Consider the following 18,381-nt stretch of genomic DNA (forward strand, 5'->3'; position numbering starts at 1 on the left):
AATTGCAATTGTAATCGTTTTTTTTTTCTCTCTCTCTAACGTGTGCAAGTCTGGCCTACACTCAGTGCTGTACCTACTGCTCGATCTCGCGGCTAGTATTAGCGCAGCACAAAATGACAGCAAGCCCGCGTCGTCACTAGCACGTGCAGCGAAAAAGCGCTCGTAAAAATGAGATAACCGAAGTACGGATATCGTTTTCTACTTCCAGACATGAAAGCAATATTTGATTGTAGAAAGCTGTTATCAACTCCATCGCTAGGTCGGGCGCACACGTGCGCGTATGCTGCCAGTCACGAGAATATTGAAGCAAGAAAACGGCAGCTCACCAAATGCGCGTACAGTTTTTTTTGTTCCACGAAGGAAAGAAGTGTGATACTTGAGGAGTGCGCGTTGCGTTAAATGGGTCCAAATGTGGTGAAACTCGACGAAAACAGTCTGCCTGAATAGTGACAGCAAACGCATATATAGGCTACCTAAAAGCGAGGCATTCTTATTGAATGACTAAAAATTATTGTGCAAACGTTATCTGCCACTTCACTGCGTTCACTTAGAACCTGATGCCTCTGCGCAAAGATTCATTCGAAACGGGGCACACTTGCATAAGGCGTTGTTGCTATCATATGCGACCTTACTATTGGAAAAGCTCGAATAGTAAGGACTATTCGGTTAGTATTAGAAATGTCGAATATTTGTACACCCATATAAATTTCAACAAAGAAACATAACGAATAGCATTTTCCGTCTCACATTGCACCCGGCTTTTTGTTTTTTAAGTCACCCGCGCTAACATTAGAACTTGCCATGTGACCCTGCGTAGCCTCTGGGATCTCCGACTTTCCGCGCAGAGGTAGTCGACGCGTAAAAGAAGTGTACAAACTTCTTGCAAGTTATTCACACTTTCTACAGCATAAAAATAAGTCTAATAATATTTTCAGAAGGTGCCTCTTATAGCTATCATTATCATCAATCAACTAGGGAAACGAAAAAGCGGTTTTCTCGGTTTCCTTGCCGCTTTGGTTCCCTAGGACCCCGTGCCCACTTCGCAGCAGCAGCCATGTAATCGTATGCATCCATGAAGCTGATCGCTTGGCTGCCGGGTTTTCATTTTGCGACGCTTCCGTGCAACTGGTTCCGTTGCCACTCATGCCCGCTATGGCATCGGCAGCCCGAATCGCCGCTGCGCCGGCCTGAAGACCCGGCGCAGCCGCATTTTGTAGCCACGACGAGCCCTGGGCAACCGCTGACGCTTGGGTAGCTTCGCCGCCCGCCCTGCTTGTAAACATGGCGGACGTCTCTGTCAAACCAGGTGAGACCTTCTTTACAAACATAGCCGCTAATTTCCTGGGACCACGCGACCATACTCGAGCGCAGCCGATCGCGATGCGGTGACTGTACCCGCGCGCTTTGTTACCTGTGGCTGTGCTTGCGCGAGCGTTACGCGTGCACGCGTGGTGAGCGGCTTCGCCGCCGATGTGCACATCGCGCTCCTCTGCATTTGAAATTTCGAGCGAATTTATCGCCGCGAACCTGTTGCTTGTATCGCAGGGCTATCGTCGTTCGTTCGGAAATTTGCCCGACAAAGCGTATAAATATTTTGGCCCGTGGATAGCCTCCGAAATTCCGAGTGCGCTTGGAACGGGCGCCCTCGTAAACTACGGAGCTATCGCGTTTTGAAGCGGTGGCGCTCCTCCAGGCCAGGCTTGCCGTATTTTTCTTTTGCTTTCTTTGGTGTCTGAAGGCTCTCTTGCGGTTGGTCTCGGCTCAACTGTACCCGTCCGGTGCTTTTCGTTTCGTTTTTCCTTCTCTCTTCGGGAGAGGGCGCACAAATTTCGGAGAAGTCACAAATTTGCGGCATGTGAGTCTGATTGCTGAAATGAATGAACGACTCGAATCACTGTCGCAAAAGAAAAGCGTGTGTTTATAACGCAAATGCGTCCGTGTTTCCGGCGTCTGGTTGTCGTCAAAGTTTCGCGGAAGATTCCGCCGGCGCGTTTGCAGCTGTTCGATGTGATCGAACTGTGAACGACTGCATTAAAAAAAAAAAAAAGTGAGGGAGGGTGTATTCGGAGCGATTCGTTACATATATATATATATATATATATATATATATATATATATATATATATGTGCGCCTTTTGTTTTTCGCATCTCATTTCAGACACGTTAACTGACGAGGGCAGAGAGTTTCACTCCGTCAGATTTAATTAAAAGCACGTGTCAACAAGTGGTGAATGCTCGTGCAGCTGCGCTTTCAAATTTCTGGCCGGCCGCATGCGAAATGTGCGCGTGCTCAATTTTTAAACGTGCAGGTTGCTGCCAGGGCTTTTCTTTTCGGCTCCATGGATTGGCTGTTAAAGTATTGCGAGTTGTCGGGAGTGTATGTGATATTAATTAGGGGTTAAAATTTTTTTACAATGTTTCAGTACCCTTCATTTGTGTTAATGTTGTTGCTTTGCTAGTAGACAAAAACCTTGGTCTCCATTGCTGAGAACGGAGAGGCATGCTGTTTGTCTTGAAGTGGCTTTAGTGCCGGTGTCATTAAGGACCTGAATTTTGCCAGCATATATCATAAATGCATATTGAGGTTTTTACTGACCACCATGATCACACCATATTATTGCGGTGTTTGCACATAGGAGCTCTAGTCGAAAAGCTTGGGACAGCTTCCATACCGACAGTTCTTCCTTGTGGATAATCTGACTCATTTCTGGCATTGAACTGGCTGTTGGTCGACCAGAGTGCTTGTCATCAGTAGTCTTAGTTCTGCCTGCCATAAACCAGTAAAACCACGGCCAAATTTGGGAATTATCTATAGACCTTTTCATCAGGCGAGGACAGGGCGCACGACGAGCCTTTCCTCCTCTCTGGCTTGTGCGAGCCGGCGCGGCTTGAATGTGTTGCCGGTCGCTCGCTGCGAAATGATTTGGAGGTGTTTTAACTAGTTCTGAGTGCAATTTACGGGATGTCGGTTCTTACGAGGTCGTCGAACAACCACTGTGTAGCCTTTAGATGCAGCAGTAGCTACAGTATATGGAAATTTCTCTTGGATGTGCAAAAATGCGACGCGCATCATCAGCTGCGGTGTGTATATGTGTTGTGAGCTATGTTGGATGTATCGGTTTTCACTCGACGAAGACTTGTTGTAAAACATTTGCATTAGCCACCGGCAACGTTCTCATGGATTTTAAGTCTAGTAGACTTCAAATCACTATGTCTACGTTAGCCTCCTGCAAGAGGCCGAAGGCTTTGCTCAACACAGCGAGCACTGCGATTAGCAGACCAACATGATACACACAAGCTTCGTGCTTCGATCGACATTGCCTTTTTGCCCTGTAAGGCACAATATACAAAGGGGATCGCATAAAGAGAATCCAACAGCTATTTGTAAGGACACAATTCCCGTAATATGGGTGAATGCGCCGTAGATTACTGAACTTACGAGACGGAAAAAAAAAATGTTCATATCTCCTCTTTTGCAGCAAAATAAAACACTACACGGGATAACGACTGCAATAAGACTTCGCATGGTCGTGCCGCATGCTTGGAACATGCGCTATAGAGAACAAACAGATCTATAACACAGCATTTAGTACTGCCTCGGAGGCTCGCGCAGTCTGCAGCTGGTCGTTCGACCACTCGAAAAGCGTGATTCACACTGTACGGTAAGCGGTTATTATTAACCAAACTGTTTTATTTGTGGGCGGAAACCTTGCCCAACAAACAAGGCAGTCGCCCAATGTATCTACAGATAACAACTTCAACGCTTGTCAAAGTAAACAGCACAACTTATTTGCCAGCAGAACGGTACCCACGTTGTTAGGATCGTCAAATGTTTCGTAACTACTCGTTGCAGCTAAACCAGAGCTTAGAATTACAGTGCTGAGAATGCTGCAGTAAGGTAACATTTGTGAAACTAATTTTCAGAAATACCTAACTGATATTCGAGGCTGATTGTAAGCTCAAACAAACGCGCACACCTCGCGCTGGGTGTCTCCGTCCGCCCTAACGCCAGCAGAAACTCCAGCCGCTTAATTACTTCAGACTTAAATTCCTTCACTACGCCTCACAGGAACGTTCCCTACATAGAAGACGCCATTACATGCTAAATAGACCGCGGGAGAGTGAATAAATCCACCAGAAACTGCCGCCGAGGGTATACCGCAGCATACAACACGGGCGTTCGCCCAAGCCAGCATGCCAACTGCCCATAGATGGCGCCACTGCCTACGTAATGGTGGCACCCATGAGAAAACGGTCTATATGCATATTCTTCTCCATAAGTTCTAGAACATTATGCCCACTACAGCAGCTATGGCGTTCTGCTGAGCACAAGTTTGTCCTCTGAACTCTTAACCACAGTAGATGTGTTCCAATGGGTGATGAATGCAAGAACACTCCTGTATCGAGTTAGGTGCACAGTATAGAACACCAGGCAGCAAACAATGATCTCGAGCCCTCCACTACGGCGTCCATTATAGCCAACCGTTTCTCCCAACTAGTGACGGAATCTCATGCAAGTGCGTTGTTTGCAGAAATCTCTCGTGACAGTATTCACCGAGAGCATGTTGCATCTCTTTGCAAAAGCTAGGATAGCACTGCACACAAGACACGTCCTGGATTTCACAACGCTAACCCATCATACCTAGGGAACAATATTCCTGGCGGCTGGTGCAGTAATCGCAACTTCGTGACTACTAGACGTCATAGGTGACATGCAGTCACTACACTGCACTACAATGGTGGCATCAATGATGCCACCATTGATGCACCGATACGCACCATCACTGCAGCAATGCAGTGCGCATTGACATATTTGACGCATTGACATATTTACGTTGCTGAATGTGGTCATGCCACATGATATACACAGGACAGGTGCTGATCTGCATTTATTTGTGCCTGTCATGTTGCGTACTCTTTCACATCCATGATGCTGGTTGCTTCACTGATCCCATGAAGTGATTGTGGCATCGTGAACCGTGCCATCGTCGAGCGATGAGGCAAATTTCACCTTTGACACTTTTTGCACTGCATTTATTGCATTTTCTAGCTAATGTGCTCTAGCCGGTGTGCTCCCATGCATGTCGTTATCAACGTTGGTGCTTTCAAAAGCTGAGTTGAAAGGCATTGGCTGCATGTCCCAATCATCTGTTTTTGCTTTGACCGATAGAGCCAGAGGAGGAAGTGGCAGCCGCAGACACTGCAGATGTCACGACAGCGGCTGACCTGCAGACGACACCGGCGCAGGCAGCCGGGCGCCGCACACGCAAACCCGTCCAGCCATTGGGGGGCGTGGTGACGCGGAGGACCTCGGCTCGACAGGTAAGCAGAGAGCAGGCGGACAAGGCCAGAAAATGATACATTTGGATGAGACACTATACACAGGGTTCTTCGTTTTCGAGCAAACCCCGATAATTCCCTATTTTTGCACCCCAAACAAGTTGTGTCAAAGTCGGGTTAACTCTTTAATGATGGTTTAATAACTTACGGAATAAGCATATTCAACGAGAAGAAAAAAATGTTTTGCAGTAGCTTTTTCAGCAATAGGAGGGAAACACCAGGCAGAAAACTGGAAGTGGGCTTTACCCCAAGCCATGTGTGGCTTCGTTATGAATGTATGCAGACAGCTCTCATCGTATGGGAACCATAGGTGTACATTTCATTTGTAGATCTGTACATCACATGTGTGACACAATGGCCTGTCTCCTCTGCACGTGCTTTCAAAAGAAAGCGAGTCGCGTGCCAAACTTTTTCCTCCTCGACCTGTGCTCCTGCTGTAAAGCAACAAATGACGCTTGCTGCCTGTCATTCAGTTTTGGCTGAAGGCATTTAGCCAGAAAGTTCATGCTCAATGCTGAAACTGAGCAAGAAAGAAAAACATTTTGCTCGTATGTTTCCTGTAGGCAACTTTCGTCCATAAAGGGGTAAACCTGGGGACGTATTCTTTGACGGACACTTTCAGTGAGCACTTATTGGCTGGTTGAGCGAAACCGGATGAGCTGAATGGCTAGTTGAGCACTAAGTCATATGGAAGCGGTAGTATTGCCGAAAGTGATCATTCGAAATCTATCCCCTGATTTCTCCCTCAAGTTTGCTCTTTTGTTAAGGTGGAATTTTCCCGGCCATTAGTATGATCAATATGGTGAAAATAAATTTTTTTTCTGATTCTTAGTTGTTTCTTTATCATGCGGGAAATTAATAACGAAAAAAAATGTAGAAGGTGAGAAAATAACTTTTTTAGTGTGTGGTGAACAAAAATCGGGCACAAAATCTGGCATCCGGAGGTGCTATGACACAGAGAAACGTGCTGCTTCCCGTTGATGCAGTGCTGCTATCATAAAACCATCATAAAGAGGATCGATGGGAGCTTCAGATAGCCGCACCGCCGTAAATTGCCATGCAAAAACAAACGCAAAAGAAGCGAGTGAAAAGAGGAAAAGCTAGCATTGCTATTCTGTACTGCTACTATATGTATAAAGGAAGCGCTCCTATTGGCCGATGCAAATTTAAATCGCCGGCACGTGTTTCCCATGCACTTTGACAAAGGTTAGCTGTGTAATTTGTTGACTCAGCGACTTTTCAAAAAAGCAGATCTGGGGTTTTACATGTCAAATGCATAAGAATATTATGAGGCAGGCCGTAGTGCGGGACTCCGGAATGATTTTAATCACCTGGGGTTAGCCCCCATTGAAATGCAGCTGCCATGGAATTCAAAATTGCGGAGTGGTTGTATAAAAACGAAATGAAAAGAAAGTAAGGAAAGAAAAATGCAGCTTAGCTACGTGTTTGACTCCCCCCCCCCCCCCCCATCTTTATCCGGCTGTAAGATGTTCACACCTCAAAAATTTCTTGAGAGAACCCTGCATAAAGGGGTAGTAATAAATGCTGGTGTTATAAAACTGATGAATGCTGCCCACCTTGTGTGAGCAGGTGGACCAAGAGCATGCTTTGAAAAGTCCGCAGGATGAACACACAATGTAAGGAGCTGGAGAGGAGTGAAAGCAGAATGGGCCAATGCATTGAAGAACGAACGGGAAAGGAAGGACGCCGCTGCTTCTGTGAGGGAGCTTGAGCTCATAAAAAAAAAATGGAAGTCTTGGCTGAAGCCGAGATGCAAATGTCCCTTATCCCAACCAAACTAAACTCTCTAAAGCAGTGAAACACAAGTCTGAGCTGAGAGTGGCAGGATGGCTGAGGCTGGCTTTCCGGCGTTCCGTTGTTATCTGTCGCTCTTATTTCAGTTCTCAAAAACTATTTTGTGCTCGCAGTTGTTTTGAGGCGTACGTTGTGTTTCGGCAAAACGATGCATTGAGGGCCTTGGCCGCACCGATGTGGGCACATTAATTTTGCATTGGGCACCATTGTCCTAACGTTGAGAATAATTTTGATCTGTAGCACCAGTGCTGTGTGTTTTTCTGGAATAAATCCAGTGTTTCAACAATGCTCAGCATCCTAGTACATATTGCGTATACTTGCCAATCGTACACGGAGGGTGCAGCCGTCACGCTTCACCGGCACGATGTATTTACGAAAAATAACTTCGCCTTGTTTAGCATTCTTAGTTGAACAAGTTAACTGACAGAGTTTCATAATCTGTGGTTAATATAAATGGATTTTATTTTATAGCTATGTTTGCTGAGAAAGAATCTTGCGTGTGACAAAACTTGGGCACTCTAACCAGTGAGGTTAGTATCAGTAGATTAAAATATCTTGCATTCTAAAATTTTTGGTTCTGTAAGCAGCTCCTTTTTATTATTCGTATCGATGCAATTTGTTATGTCTTTTTTTTTTCCAACTTCTTCTGAGGGTATTCAATTAGCTGGGAGTTTTACTGACCTCTCCCTATTCACCTGCACCGCAACAAGTGCAATTCACTTGGAACAGGTTTCGAACCTATTCACGGGTGATTCCTTCTGCCTTGGTCTCGGATACAGATGGTGCCTTAACATTAAAGCTTCAAGACACTCAGATCCTGTAGAACATTCAACAAAGTCACCTGTTGCAGGATTAAGACTGTTTCCAACATATTACAGAAACTTAACATGAGGTGGTCGGTGGGAGTGAATGGTTAAATCAGTAAAAGCTTTTTAAGTAAAGCTCTTGGACATCATGGCCTAATGTTTCAAGAGCTTGTCACAGTTCTCATTAATGTAGAAGTTGCCATCAATTATCACCCATTGAGTATTTATTTATTTTTATTTATACATACTACAGCCAAACTTTGGCTATAGCAGGAGTAGGAAAAAAACAATGAATTATATATATACATTACAACTTTGAAATAGCAGTGAGCAATTCATCTAAAGGGCACTCGCATACATTTCCAGGCAAAGCATTCCAGCACTGAATCGTGTGAGGGAAAAAACTGTACAAAAACAAGTCTGAATGAGAACTGTACAGAACAATATTTAAAGCATGATATTGTCGAGTATTCGAGGGGGCTGAAAATGAAATGTAATCTTGAGAACAACAATGTGGTGAATTTACATAACTGTGGAAAAACTTTAAACAATCAAAGTGGCGACGTTTCTGGAGCGGGACTAGATTCAGGTCAGAAAGGTTGGAAGAGGGTGAAAAATATCTATCATAATGACGACAGATGAACCTAACAGCTTTTTTCTGTACTGACTCTAAAGCCTTGATGTCTTTTTTATGATGGGGATTCCATGTGATAGAGGCGTACTCCAATATCGGACGTATTAGTGTTATATAGGTTATCAGCCTAGTGTGTTTTGGTGCGGAACGGAGCGTGCGCTGCAAATAACCAAGGCGTTGAAGGGCTTTTTTGCATGCTAGTTCAATATGCGGAGACCAAGACATATCATGCGAGAAAAGAACTTCCAAATATTTATATTGGTTAACTCTGTTTAGGGATTGATTGTTAAAGGAGTACAGTAGAACCCCGCTGTTACGTTCCCGGGTGCTGCGTTTTCCCGGCTGTTACGTCGTTTTCGGCCGGGCCCGGCACAGCTCCCATGGAACCCAACGCATTGGTAACCCCGCTGTTACGTCGCAACTGTGGGACCGTTCCCGCATCATACGTTGCGAACTGCCACACCGCGCCGGCCCGAGCGGCCATTTTGACTTTTCATGTCGCTTGGCTTGGTTGCTTGACGATGCATTGGCCGCCCAAAGTGCTGGGGGCGACATTTATTACGTATTTTCGGTTTCCGCCAGCAAAAGTATGGCCTTTGATATCCACTTTTGCTATCTAAAGATGGTGTCTATGACGCGTTGCGGCCCTAAAATTGGTTTTGGCTCATAGATGTTCCGTATAAAGTCTAAGGGCGATAACGCCGTCGCCGCGCGCGAGACGCAGTTGTCGGCTCCCCTCGCACGCTTTCACTCGCACATACAGCATACAGCGCGCGACAGCATACGGCGCCGCGCGCCGCGCCTTTTGCTGTATGTGCGAGTGAAAGCGTGCGAGGGAAGCCGCGCGGCCGTATGCTGAATGTGCGAGTGAAAGCGTGCGAGGGGAGCCGACGACCGCGTCTCGCGCGCGAAAGAAACCAGGGAGGAAGCGCGCCTCCTTCCGTTGCGCTCGAGGCACCAGCGGGGGGGGGGGTAGCGGGCAGCGTTGTGCTCTGGCATCATACTGTGCGGCGGCGCGCGCGCGGTCCCGCGGGCCGTATCTTGAAAGCTATCTGCGTGGGGGCAGATTCTACGCAGTGTAGGTGCGTCGGCGGCTCGTGGCTTTGTGCGTGCTGCGTGTTCTCGGCGCTCAGTTTGGGTTGAAGCGATAGACAACAGCACGAAGGTCACTTCGCTCGCTTCTGCAGCGGCGCTTAACTACGCGTGTCCGCGCTCATCGAGTGTGATGTGTTCATGTTTGCCTGTGGGCGATGACACCATGTTTGTTAATTAGTTAATAACTGAATGTTTACAAGTATATACAGACGATAAAACTACTATTCTTACTTTGTATAGCTCATCGCAATCGATACTTCGGCTGTCGGGCGAAACTACTTTTTGTCGCACGTAAGAATTAAAATAATATTGTGTGCAATTCAACACTACTCCCATTTCTCAATTTTTCCTGTTTCCTGGCTCTTGCGTTTCCCGGCTCTTACGTTTTTTTTTTACGGCCCCGTGAAAAACGTAACAGCGGGGTTCTACTGTATATGAAATGAGATATAGAACGACGCCTTGAAAATGATAAAAGTACAGTTTTGCTGAAGTTGATGGTCATCTGCTACTGTTTGCACCAGCTACAAAACCTTTCAAAACAAGTGTTAAGAGCGACATGATCAGATTCACATTTAATGACACGATATATGACACAATCATCGGCATATGAGCGAATTTTTGAGGAAATAATAGAAGGGAGGTCATTTATATAAAGTAAGAAGAGGAGAGGGCCGAGCACGGAGCCTTGAGGTACGCCTGACGATACACCTACTGTCGGGGACTTACTAGAGCTAAAAAGTACATAAATGACCTGAGGAGCTTTGACTGAGGAGCGTATGACTGTGAGGAGCTTTAAGGAAAAGAAATTGTGACACCGTGTCATCTGATAACAGAAAAACATATGACCACATTACCTGAGACAAGAGTTACCATTGTTCCCTCTTCTACTGCTCTCAACATTGGACACTGCTGGAGATAGTGGTAATCACTCCCCAATATGTTTTCAAGAGGACAGCAAAAAAAAATATTTCCTACAGCTGTGGTCAGCGCACTTACCGCCTCCAGACCTGTCTCAAGATTGACAACTTTGTCATCATGCACAAATACTTTGCATGTGGTAAACAGCAGGCATTACTGAGGTATTCTAAAGATGAGACGAAGCTGCGCAGTCTGTAGCCATTGAGTAGCTGAATTCCCATTGCAGAATATTGACGGCCAGAGCAACATGAAATGGGTGAGACTCATACGGTGCTTAGGATGTTCGAAAAACAAGGCAATAAATGTCCCCCACCTGCAACAAAAAACAAGAGAGCCAAAGAGCGAAAAGAGACGTGCCACTGACAACTTGCGAGGGTTAACCATACCGCGAGTTTCTAGAAAGCAGGAATGCAAGGAGTGTCAACTTGCCACATTGAGGGTAGACGTCTGCTGGTGGCCTAAAGTCAGTGTGGAGTGAAAGCTCATGCCAAGAAGACACATTGGTATGAGCTTCTTGTTTCTACAATTTACCTTGTGTTCCGTGGAAGTTGATCAAGTGACTTCCCGGGTGTTAAGAACCAGGTGTCATCTCTTGTGCAACTACCGTATATTGCGGAATATAGGTCGAGGCGGAATATAGGTCGACCCCCTTACCTTGAAGCAAAAAAGTCGACATACAAATTATTAGGCACAAAACTTCCGTTTTATTCATGGTGCCATCAGCGTGCACCGTCACTGCTCATTCGTTGGAGCTGTCTTCACTCTCCTCTGAAGATGATTGCTTGTCACTAGCTGCGTCCCACAACATGTCGTCCTCAGTGCCGTCCAAAGAGTTTCTGATGCAGCATTTTTTGAATGCCCTCACCACCATATCGTCGGGCAGCGAGCGCCAAGCCTGCGACACCCATGTGGCCACAGTGGCGAGGGGCGGCCTGCGCAGCCGGCCGGTTGGGGTCTTTGGGTTGTCGCCGGCCATCCACTGGTTATAGAGTTCACGAACCCGGTCTTTAAAGGGCTTATTGAGCACGACGTCGAGCGGCTGAAGCGTTGAGGTCATGCCTCCCGGAATGACGGCGAGCTCCGTCCTCCCGTTGTGGAGCGCCTGCTTCACACCTGCGGTCAAGTGCCCGTGAAACGCATCCAAAACGAGCATGCTCCGACACCGCAGGAGTGCACCGGGCCGCCGATTCCACACCGTTTGTATCCATTTGACCATGAGGGCCTCGTCCATATATACCTTTTCGTTCACACAAACGACAATGTCGCGCAGGAATGCCTCTTTCGGCAACGTCTTCCTCTTGAAGATTAAAAAGGGGGGCAGCTTTCTGCCGTCAGCAGTGCAGGCAAGCATCACTGTGAAGCACGAATGTTCGTTCCCCGTCGAAAGAAGTTTCACTTCCTTCGCGCCACGTTCGCACACTGTGGTGGACGACGGCATGTCGAACCACACCGGCGTTTCATCGGCGTTGCCTATCTGTCCAAGCATGTAGCCATGCTGCTGCCGGAGACGGATGACATAGTGCTGGAATTCAACCAGCTTGTCCTCGTATGCCTCAGGCAGCTTCTGACAGATAGATGTGCGCCGGCAAAGTGCGAATCCTTTGCGTCGCATGAAGCGGCGAACCCAGTAGATGGAGCCCTTGAACTGCTCCCGCGTTAGGCCTGATTCACGGGCAAGCTCGATCGCTTTGATGCGTATCAGTTCAGAAGTCACTGGCAAGGATCTGGCGCGATGCGCGCGGACAAAATCCGCCACCTGATCTTCAAGTTCAGGGTGCACCGCGCGGCGCCCGCGAAAGGAAGTCTTCCGAGCGTTGCACGTAGATAACTTGCCTTTTTGCGTCCGCCAGTAGCGTACGCTTTTTTCGGAAACGCCGAAGTGCCGCTGCGCAGACATGTTTCCGTTAGCTTCCGCGTATTCAATCACTTTCATTTTGAACGCTGCGGTGAACTGACGTCGAGTACCAGTACTCATTCTGTAGGTGGTCGCGAAATGATAGCTGCACCGTAGAATACAAAAAGAGAAGATGGCGTCGGTCGAACTGCATCGGTGGCGTCGGTCAAGATGGAGGCGATAACGATGCGGATGCCAAAAGGTCCGCGGCTCCCACATGTTGCCAGACGACAATTGAGATTGTGCCAAGGACTGGTGTATAAGTCGAGGGGTGACTTTTTAGTAATATTTTTGGAAAAAACCTCGACCTATATTCCGCACTATACAGTAAAATGGTAACTTTACAGTCATCGCCACTCTGAGGGCTCTGTGGAAAAAAACCTCACACACACACAAAAAAAAACAATCTCATATCCGCTTCAGTCACAAATTATGATGGACTGTCAATAAATGTGTCAAAGTTGCATAATTGTTTCCCAAGGCACTGCAAAATCCACTGAAAAAAAGTCAAGGTGGTAGAATGCCTTTGTGCATTTCTCAGCGAAGTCCTCATAATTAGAGTAAATTAATCTTGACTTAGTGTACGAACAGTTATGTTGTGTTTCTTTGTAAAAATATTTCACTCACCAGCACATGCACAACTAATGTGGCAACAGCTTCAGTAAAGTGCTATTGTGTAAGCAGACTGCAGTGAAATGGAGTACCATTGGGTAAGCAGTGGGTTTGACATACAGCAGAATGTGCATGGTTTGTTTCTTGCGACAGCTTGACGGAATCAGCTAAAAAAGAAAAGAAAAAAGAAGTTAGTATGCATGCACGTACCATGATTGAAGGTACAGTCTGTTGCACACTTAGGGGAAATCTCGGAGCGCATTGCATCGTGATGCAGCGAGCGCTGGAGTCGGGTGCCGGAAGTAGCTCGCGCAGGCAGGGGAGGGGGGGGGGGGGGGGGCGTCGACTGCTACGGCAGCGCGCGCTGGCCGCATCGTCGAGAAGCGTGCTACTGTCAAGGGCAGTTCATTGTTACGCCGGGCACTAAGCCGATAATGTCAACTAAACGTTGTACGCACATTTTTGTGTCTCCTTCTTGTCGCTGAGTATTACGGTAGCACACGCAGTGAAGAAATAGGCGCACACGCACTCAGTATCTCGGCCTTTCGAAAGAACAAATGAAGCGTGCTGTCAAAAGAACTGTGTAGAACCCCGTTTTTGCCACACTCTAAACACAGTTGCACCCTTTGGGGTGTATTTTTGCCACAGAACAATAATCATCTGACTTGCGTGGCTTTCCTTTCTTTAACGCTGTGCGCCCGGCACTTCTCAGTCACGAACGACAAGAGCGTTATCAGCGTGACACAGCATTCTCGACAGGAAAGTAGCAAGTGCAGAGTTTTCAAGATAGGAAACGCAAGCAAGACAGATGACGATTATTGTTGTGTGGCAAAAATGCACCACAAAGGGTGCAACTGTTTTTAGAGTGCAATGAAGGCTCAGAGGTTGGCATCGCACAACATTTAGCTAACATTATCGGCTCAGTGCCCGCAGTAACGATGAACTGCCCTTGACAGTAGCACGCTTCTCGACGATGCGGCCAGCGCGCGCCGCCGTAGCAGTCGACGCGGTTCAGGATAACTCGCCTCGACCGTCTGCGCCTGCGCGAGCTACTTCCGGCACCCGACTCCAGCGCTTGCTGCATCGCAATGCAATGCGCTCTGAGATTTCCCTTAAGTGTGAAACAGACTGTACATGTTGGGCAGTAGCTCATTGGTCAGTACACCTGGCTCCTAAGTGCAGATTGCCCCAGCGGCAGGAGTTCGATAACCAATTGTGGCACTGGTGGACAAAATTTTGCTTTTCTTTGGCTTATGGTGAGGGTGTAACTGGGCATGCAAAGGACAACAGTGGCATAACAGGGTGAACAGGCAGACATAGCAGACCCAATTTCGAGCTTTCAACTGCTAACACTAGTATTACAAAGACATTTAGCAGTAACAAAGAGTTCAAGGCACACTTTGGTTAGGCATGTGCTATAATGTATCTAGAAGGTGTCTCAAGGTCCCTGAAACTTGTGACGAGAGGAGTTCCGAGTGCAAAGACGTATTTTTCATGTCTTGCACGTGTGCCTGTCCAATGGTGAGGGATTTCTAGAAGTTCAAGAACTGTTGTGGTGCAGCACTGCGTGCAAACGACGACCTGCCTCTGTCTGCGTCCCTTCAGGTAGCGTCGTCGGCATCCCGTGGGAGCGCGGCAACCGAAAGCAGCAACAGCACGCCACGACAGAGCGCACGCGCAACGCGGCAGGCGGGGCCCCGCACACGGGCCACGCCCGCCGCAGCCGCGGAGGCGGATACACCGGCCGCCACCACGCCGCAGCGGGTTAGCGGCCGGGGCACCTGGAAGCGCAAGAAGTCTGACGCGGAAGAGCTCTCCACATCGGAGCCTGAGATGGAGCATGACGACTCCGATTCTGATCCGGTGTGGGTGCCAGATGCGACGGCAGGCAGCAAAGGTGCAGCTGGGGCCGACGCGGACTCGCCAGAAGTGGCGAACGACAGCGCAGAGCCCGTGCCAAAGGTTGCGCGCCGCGGGAAGCCGGCGAAGGCGACCAAGGCGAAAGCCGGAGCGCGGAAAGGCGCGATAGCAGCGGTGAAGAAACCCAACGGAGCTTCAAAGAGCGAGGCTGGAGCAGGAGGAGGAGGTGCGGCCAAAGGAGGGAGGCGCAGCACTGTGCGCAAGACAGAACCGGCGGCAAGCATCGACCTGGGCGGCAGCATTGCATCACCAGACTCACTTCAGCTCAAGGTGGAACTGCCTGGTGAAAGCGAAGAGGTCAGTACCTGGCTTTTTTAATAGGGCCGTGCCACATTGTGATACGTGCACTAGTGTCTGCTGTTTCTGTACTAGCACGGTTGTTGGCATCTGTATGTATGGTGCTGTTCCCTCAGAAGGGAAATATCCTGCTAGGAATAAAGTACTCAAGCAGCCTAACTTTGTCAGGGGGTCCTTGAAATACCTATTTCATTAACCGGTTTCATGCCACGCTGTTATCCCGATTTCTGACCAAGAATGGCCAAATTATTTTTAAGAACCCCATTTGCCATTATGTTTTGCCTCCTCGGAATGAATAAATTCACTTCGGCTTGCACTGTCCCATGGATTGTGTACTGCCATCTACCAAAGGCATGACTAAGCACTGGGGCAACACTAGGCTTATCCTTGGCATTTCTAGAAAATGCAAAGTACTGCTGTCGAACTGAGCTCGTTCTTGGCCGTTTTTTCAGAAATCCATAGACGAACCCAGCTCATCAATTCCACGGAAGGGGTTAACAGGCGCTGTATTAACCCTTTGTTAAGGTGCAGTACAGTGCACGGGTCTGTACCTTTACTGGAGCGTGCGAGTGGCCCGCTCCAGTGTACATGGACAACGCCTGGTGGTAGTTGCTGCGTGCGACATAGTGTTTCCAGTAGCATGCATTGCCTAATAGACATGCAGGTTTGCGCACATTGCTATTGGTGGTGCTGTTGATAGGCACCTTCATTTTGCTGTGTGTGTGCATCGCCTAAGGGCGCTGTCTCGCCACACTTGTGGGCAATGGAAACATACACGTGGGCTAATCATGGGTGCAATTCCTCACGGCACTTGGTACACCACTTGGCTGAGTGTATACAGTCAAACCTCGTTAATACGTACTCGGCCAGGGACGGCGTTTAGGTACGCACTCAACGATGTGCGAATCAACCGCCAATGCCAGTTTAGTGGCTATATACTTACCGGCCGGACTACATCACGATGCTACTAACTACATCACGATGCTCTCAAACACACGTCCTCAGAAAGGCTTTATTTGTGGGTAGGCAGAAAAAAAATCGGTGGTCTTCACTTACCGCCGTGGTAGCTTTGCCGCGACGACGGCATCTTCGAACTCGATAAAGCCGCGAGCCAGTTTGTCCATTAGGCCCCACTTACTAACTGAATTAACAAGCACGGTGTAACGCGTGCACAGTTAAACATGAACACATCTCACTCGATGGCCGCGGAAACTCACTGTCAAAATGCTGGAGTGAGGAATCGCGGCAGCAGTAGTGAGTGAATTGACCTTCGTGCCATCTCTCGCTTCAACACGAACTAGTTGTCGAAAGAACAGTGCATAAGAAGCTGCTGGAACTAGTTGCACTATGTCTACAGATCGCTTTGAAGATGAGGCCCGCGCAGACGCACACTTTTTCTACGTTGCAGATCGCTTTCAAGATACGGCGCCCGCGCAGGCATCGCCCGAAGTAAACCCGTCCCTTTCTAGCCTCCCCTGCCGTGCCTCGTGCGCAACAGAAGAAGCGCGCTTCCACCCCACCTTTCTTCCTCGCGCTTGAATCGGCTGACCCTCGCAGGCTTTCACTTGCACATACAGTGTATGGCGTGCGGCGACGATGTTGCCATGTTTGGACTTTATACGGAACCTCAAAGCAACGTCCACGATGACAGCAGAAATGCGCTTCGCAATAAAATGTGCTTCTGCACGGTTACTACTTGAATTGGATTCGACGGCGACAGCGAATTTGCACCCCCTACCGGCAGCTTCTTCGTGTTGCCGGGAGCTAATCTCGAAGGCCATGCTTTTGTGCGCGGCAATCGGCAACAGCTGTATGAGCAGGAAATACGTCATGGTGGCCATGTTTTAAGGTCACTATCGCTGGCGACTGTCGTCCGGGCGTCGCAACTCGCGAGTCGAACGTTTGTGCACATGAGGTATTGCCAATTTTGTGCCTGTGCGTGTATATAAGAAAGAAAAATAGTACGCAGTAACCATTTGGTGGGCAATGAGCGACTACGGCTTAAGCGGTCAGCCAATACATGGAGTTCAAAGGGGGCTGGGTGGGGGAAACTTCGTGACTACGTTTAAACTGCAATTACACATTAGGCGGGTATGTATTAATGTGGCTTGACTACCTGGCTAAACGAAGGGGCACTTATCAATGTTGCCGCTTGTGAGCTATCTGCACACACCTGCATACCTGGTCGGCTCCGCATGCTCCTGGGCGCACTCTCTTAAAACGCAGCCACCACCGCCAGGTATTGCTTGCGTACACAGTGGTGGGCCGCCCGTGAGCTCTACACAACAGTAAACTGCACTGTACTTAAACTCATTTAAGAAACCCTCTGTAAAAAGCATCTCCATTAGAATACACTGGAATATCATTGATACGATTCTGCATAATACGTTTTTCGGGATAATATGTTTCTTTTTCTTTTCCCGATAATACGATTGTTCAATGCATTCACGATTAGTGTGAATGCATTGAACACATGTTTTAGCTCGTCGGAAACGCTTGTTTTCGGCCTGCCCTAGGAAGATTTTCAAGCAATAACCACAGCTCACAATGTCTGATTATGGTATTTGCCCAATTCTGACATGCACCCCCGTTGTTTTTTTTTCCCCCATGAAAATTGCCTCAAAAATTGCCTGTGCAATGCCAAAACCACCTTTGCCGTGTTCATATGCTTTACCGCATAACACAGATGTATTGTGGTGAAATTGACTTTAGGAAATCGGCCAACATTCAGCAGCACATGTTAGATCCTTGCTAATTTTTCTTGCTAAAAATTCAAGTGCGCATTAGATTTATACTTATGTTTAGGAGCTTTAATGGTCATCTCTATGCTAGTTTTGTACTTTGGATGCATAGAATGTAGGCGTGCATTTGATTCGGGGCTTGTTAGAATCGGGAAAGTACTGCCAAATGGATCAGCAGTGGGTTCTGGCATTGTTTTTTAATTTCGACGGTCCCGTCAGGGTCGGAGTAACGGAAGTCTATTGTAGATTTGTCTGAACTGCATTACAATTTGAAAACAAGAAGATGGGGGTAATGCTGGACACCAAACA

General features: G+C 47.8%; 1 protein-coding gene across 4 annotated transcripts in view; it reads left to right on the forward strand.

The window, feature by feature from the left end:
- The first annotated feature begins 1,027 nt into the window (after positions 1–1,027).
- Positions 1,028–18,381, forward strand: part of LOC119450627 (uncharacterized) — an 85,052-nt gene continuing 67,698 nt past the window's right edge. For 3 of the 4 annotated variants that reach the window (XM_049666080.1, XM_049666082.1, XM_049666081.1), the window contains exons 1-3: positions 1,028–1,306; positions 5,171–5,322; positions 14,720–15,331. In XM_049666080.1, coding sequence (XP_049522037.1) covers positions 1,282–1,306; positions 5,171–5,322; positions 14,720–15,331 — 789 coding nt within the window. In that variant the 5' untranslated portion in view covers positions 1,028–1,281. The remainder of the gene's footprint in view (positions 1,307–5,170; positions 5,323–14,719; positions 15,332–18,381) is intronic. The other variant, XM_049666083.1, reaches the window with a different exon arrangement.

The sequence above is a fragment of the Dermacentor silvarum genome, chromosome 4 (assembly GCF_013339745.2).
Source record: "Dermacentor silvarum isolate Dsil-2018 chromosome 4, BIME_Dsil_1.4, whole genome shotgun sequence".
Lineage (NCBI taxonomy): Eukaryota > Metazoa > Arthropoda > Arachnida > Ixodida > Ixodidae > Dermacentor > Dermacentor silvarum.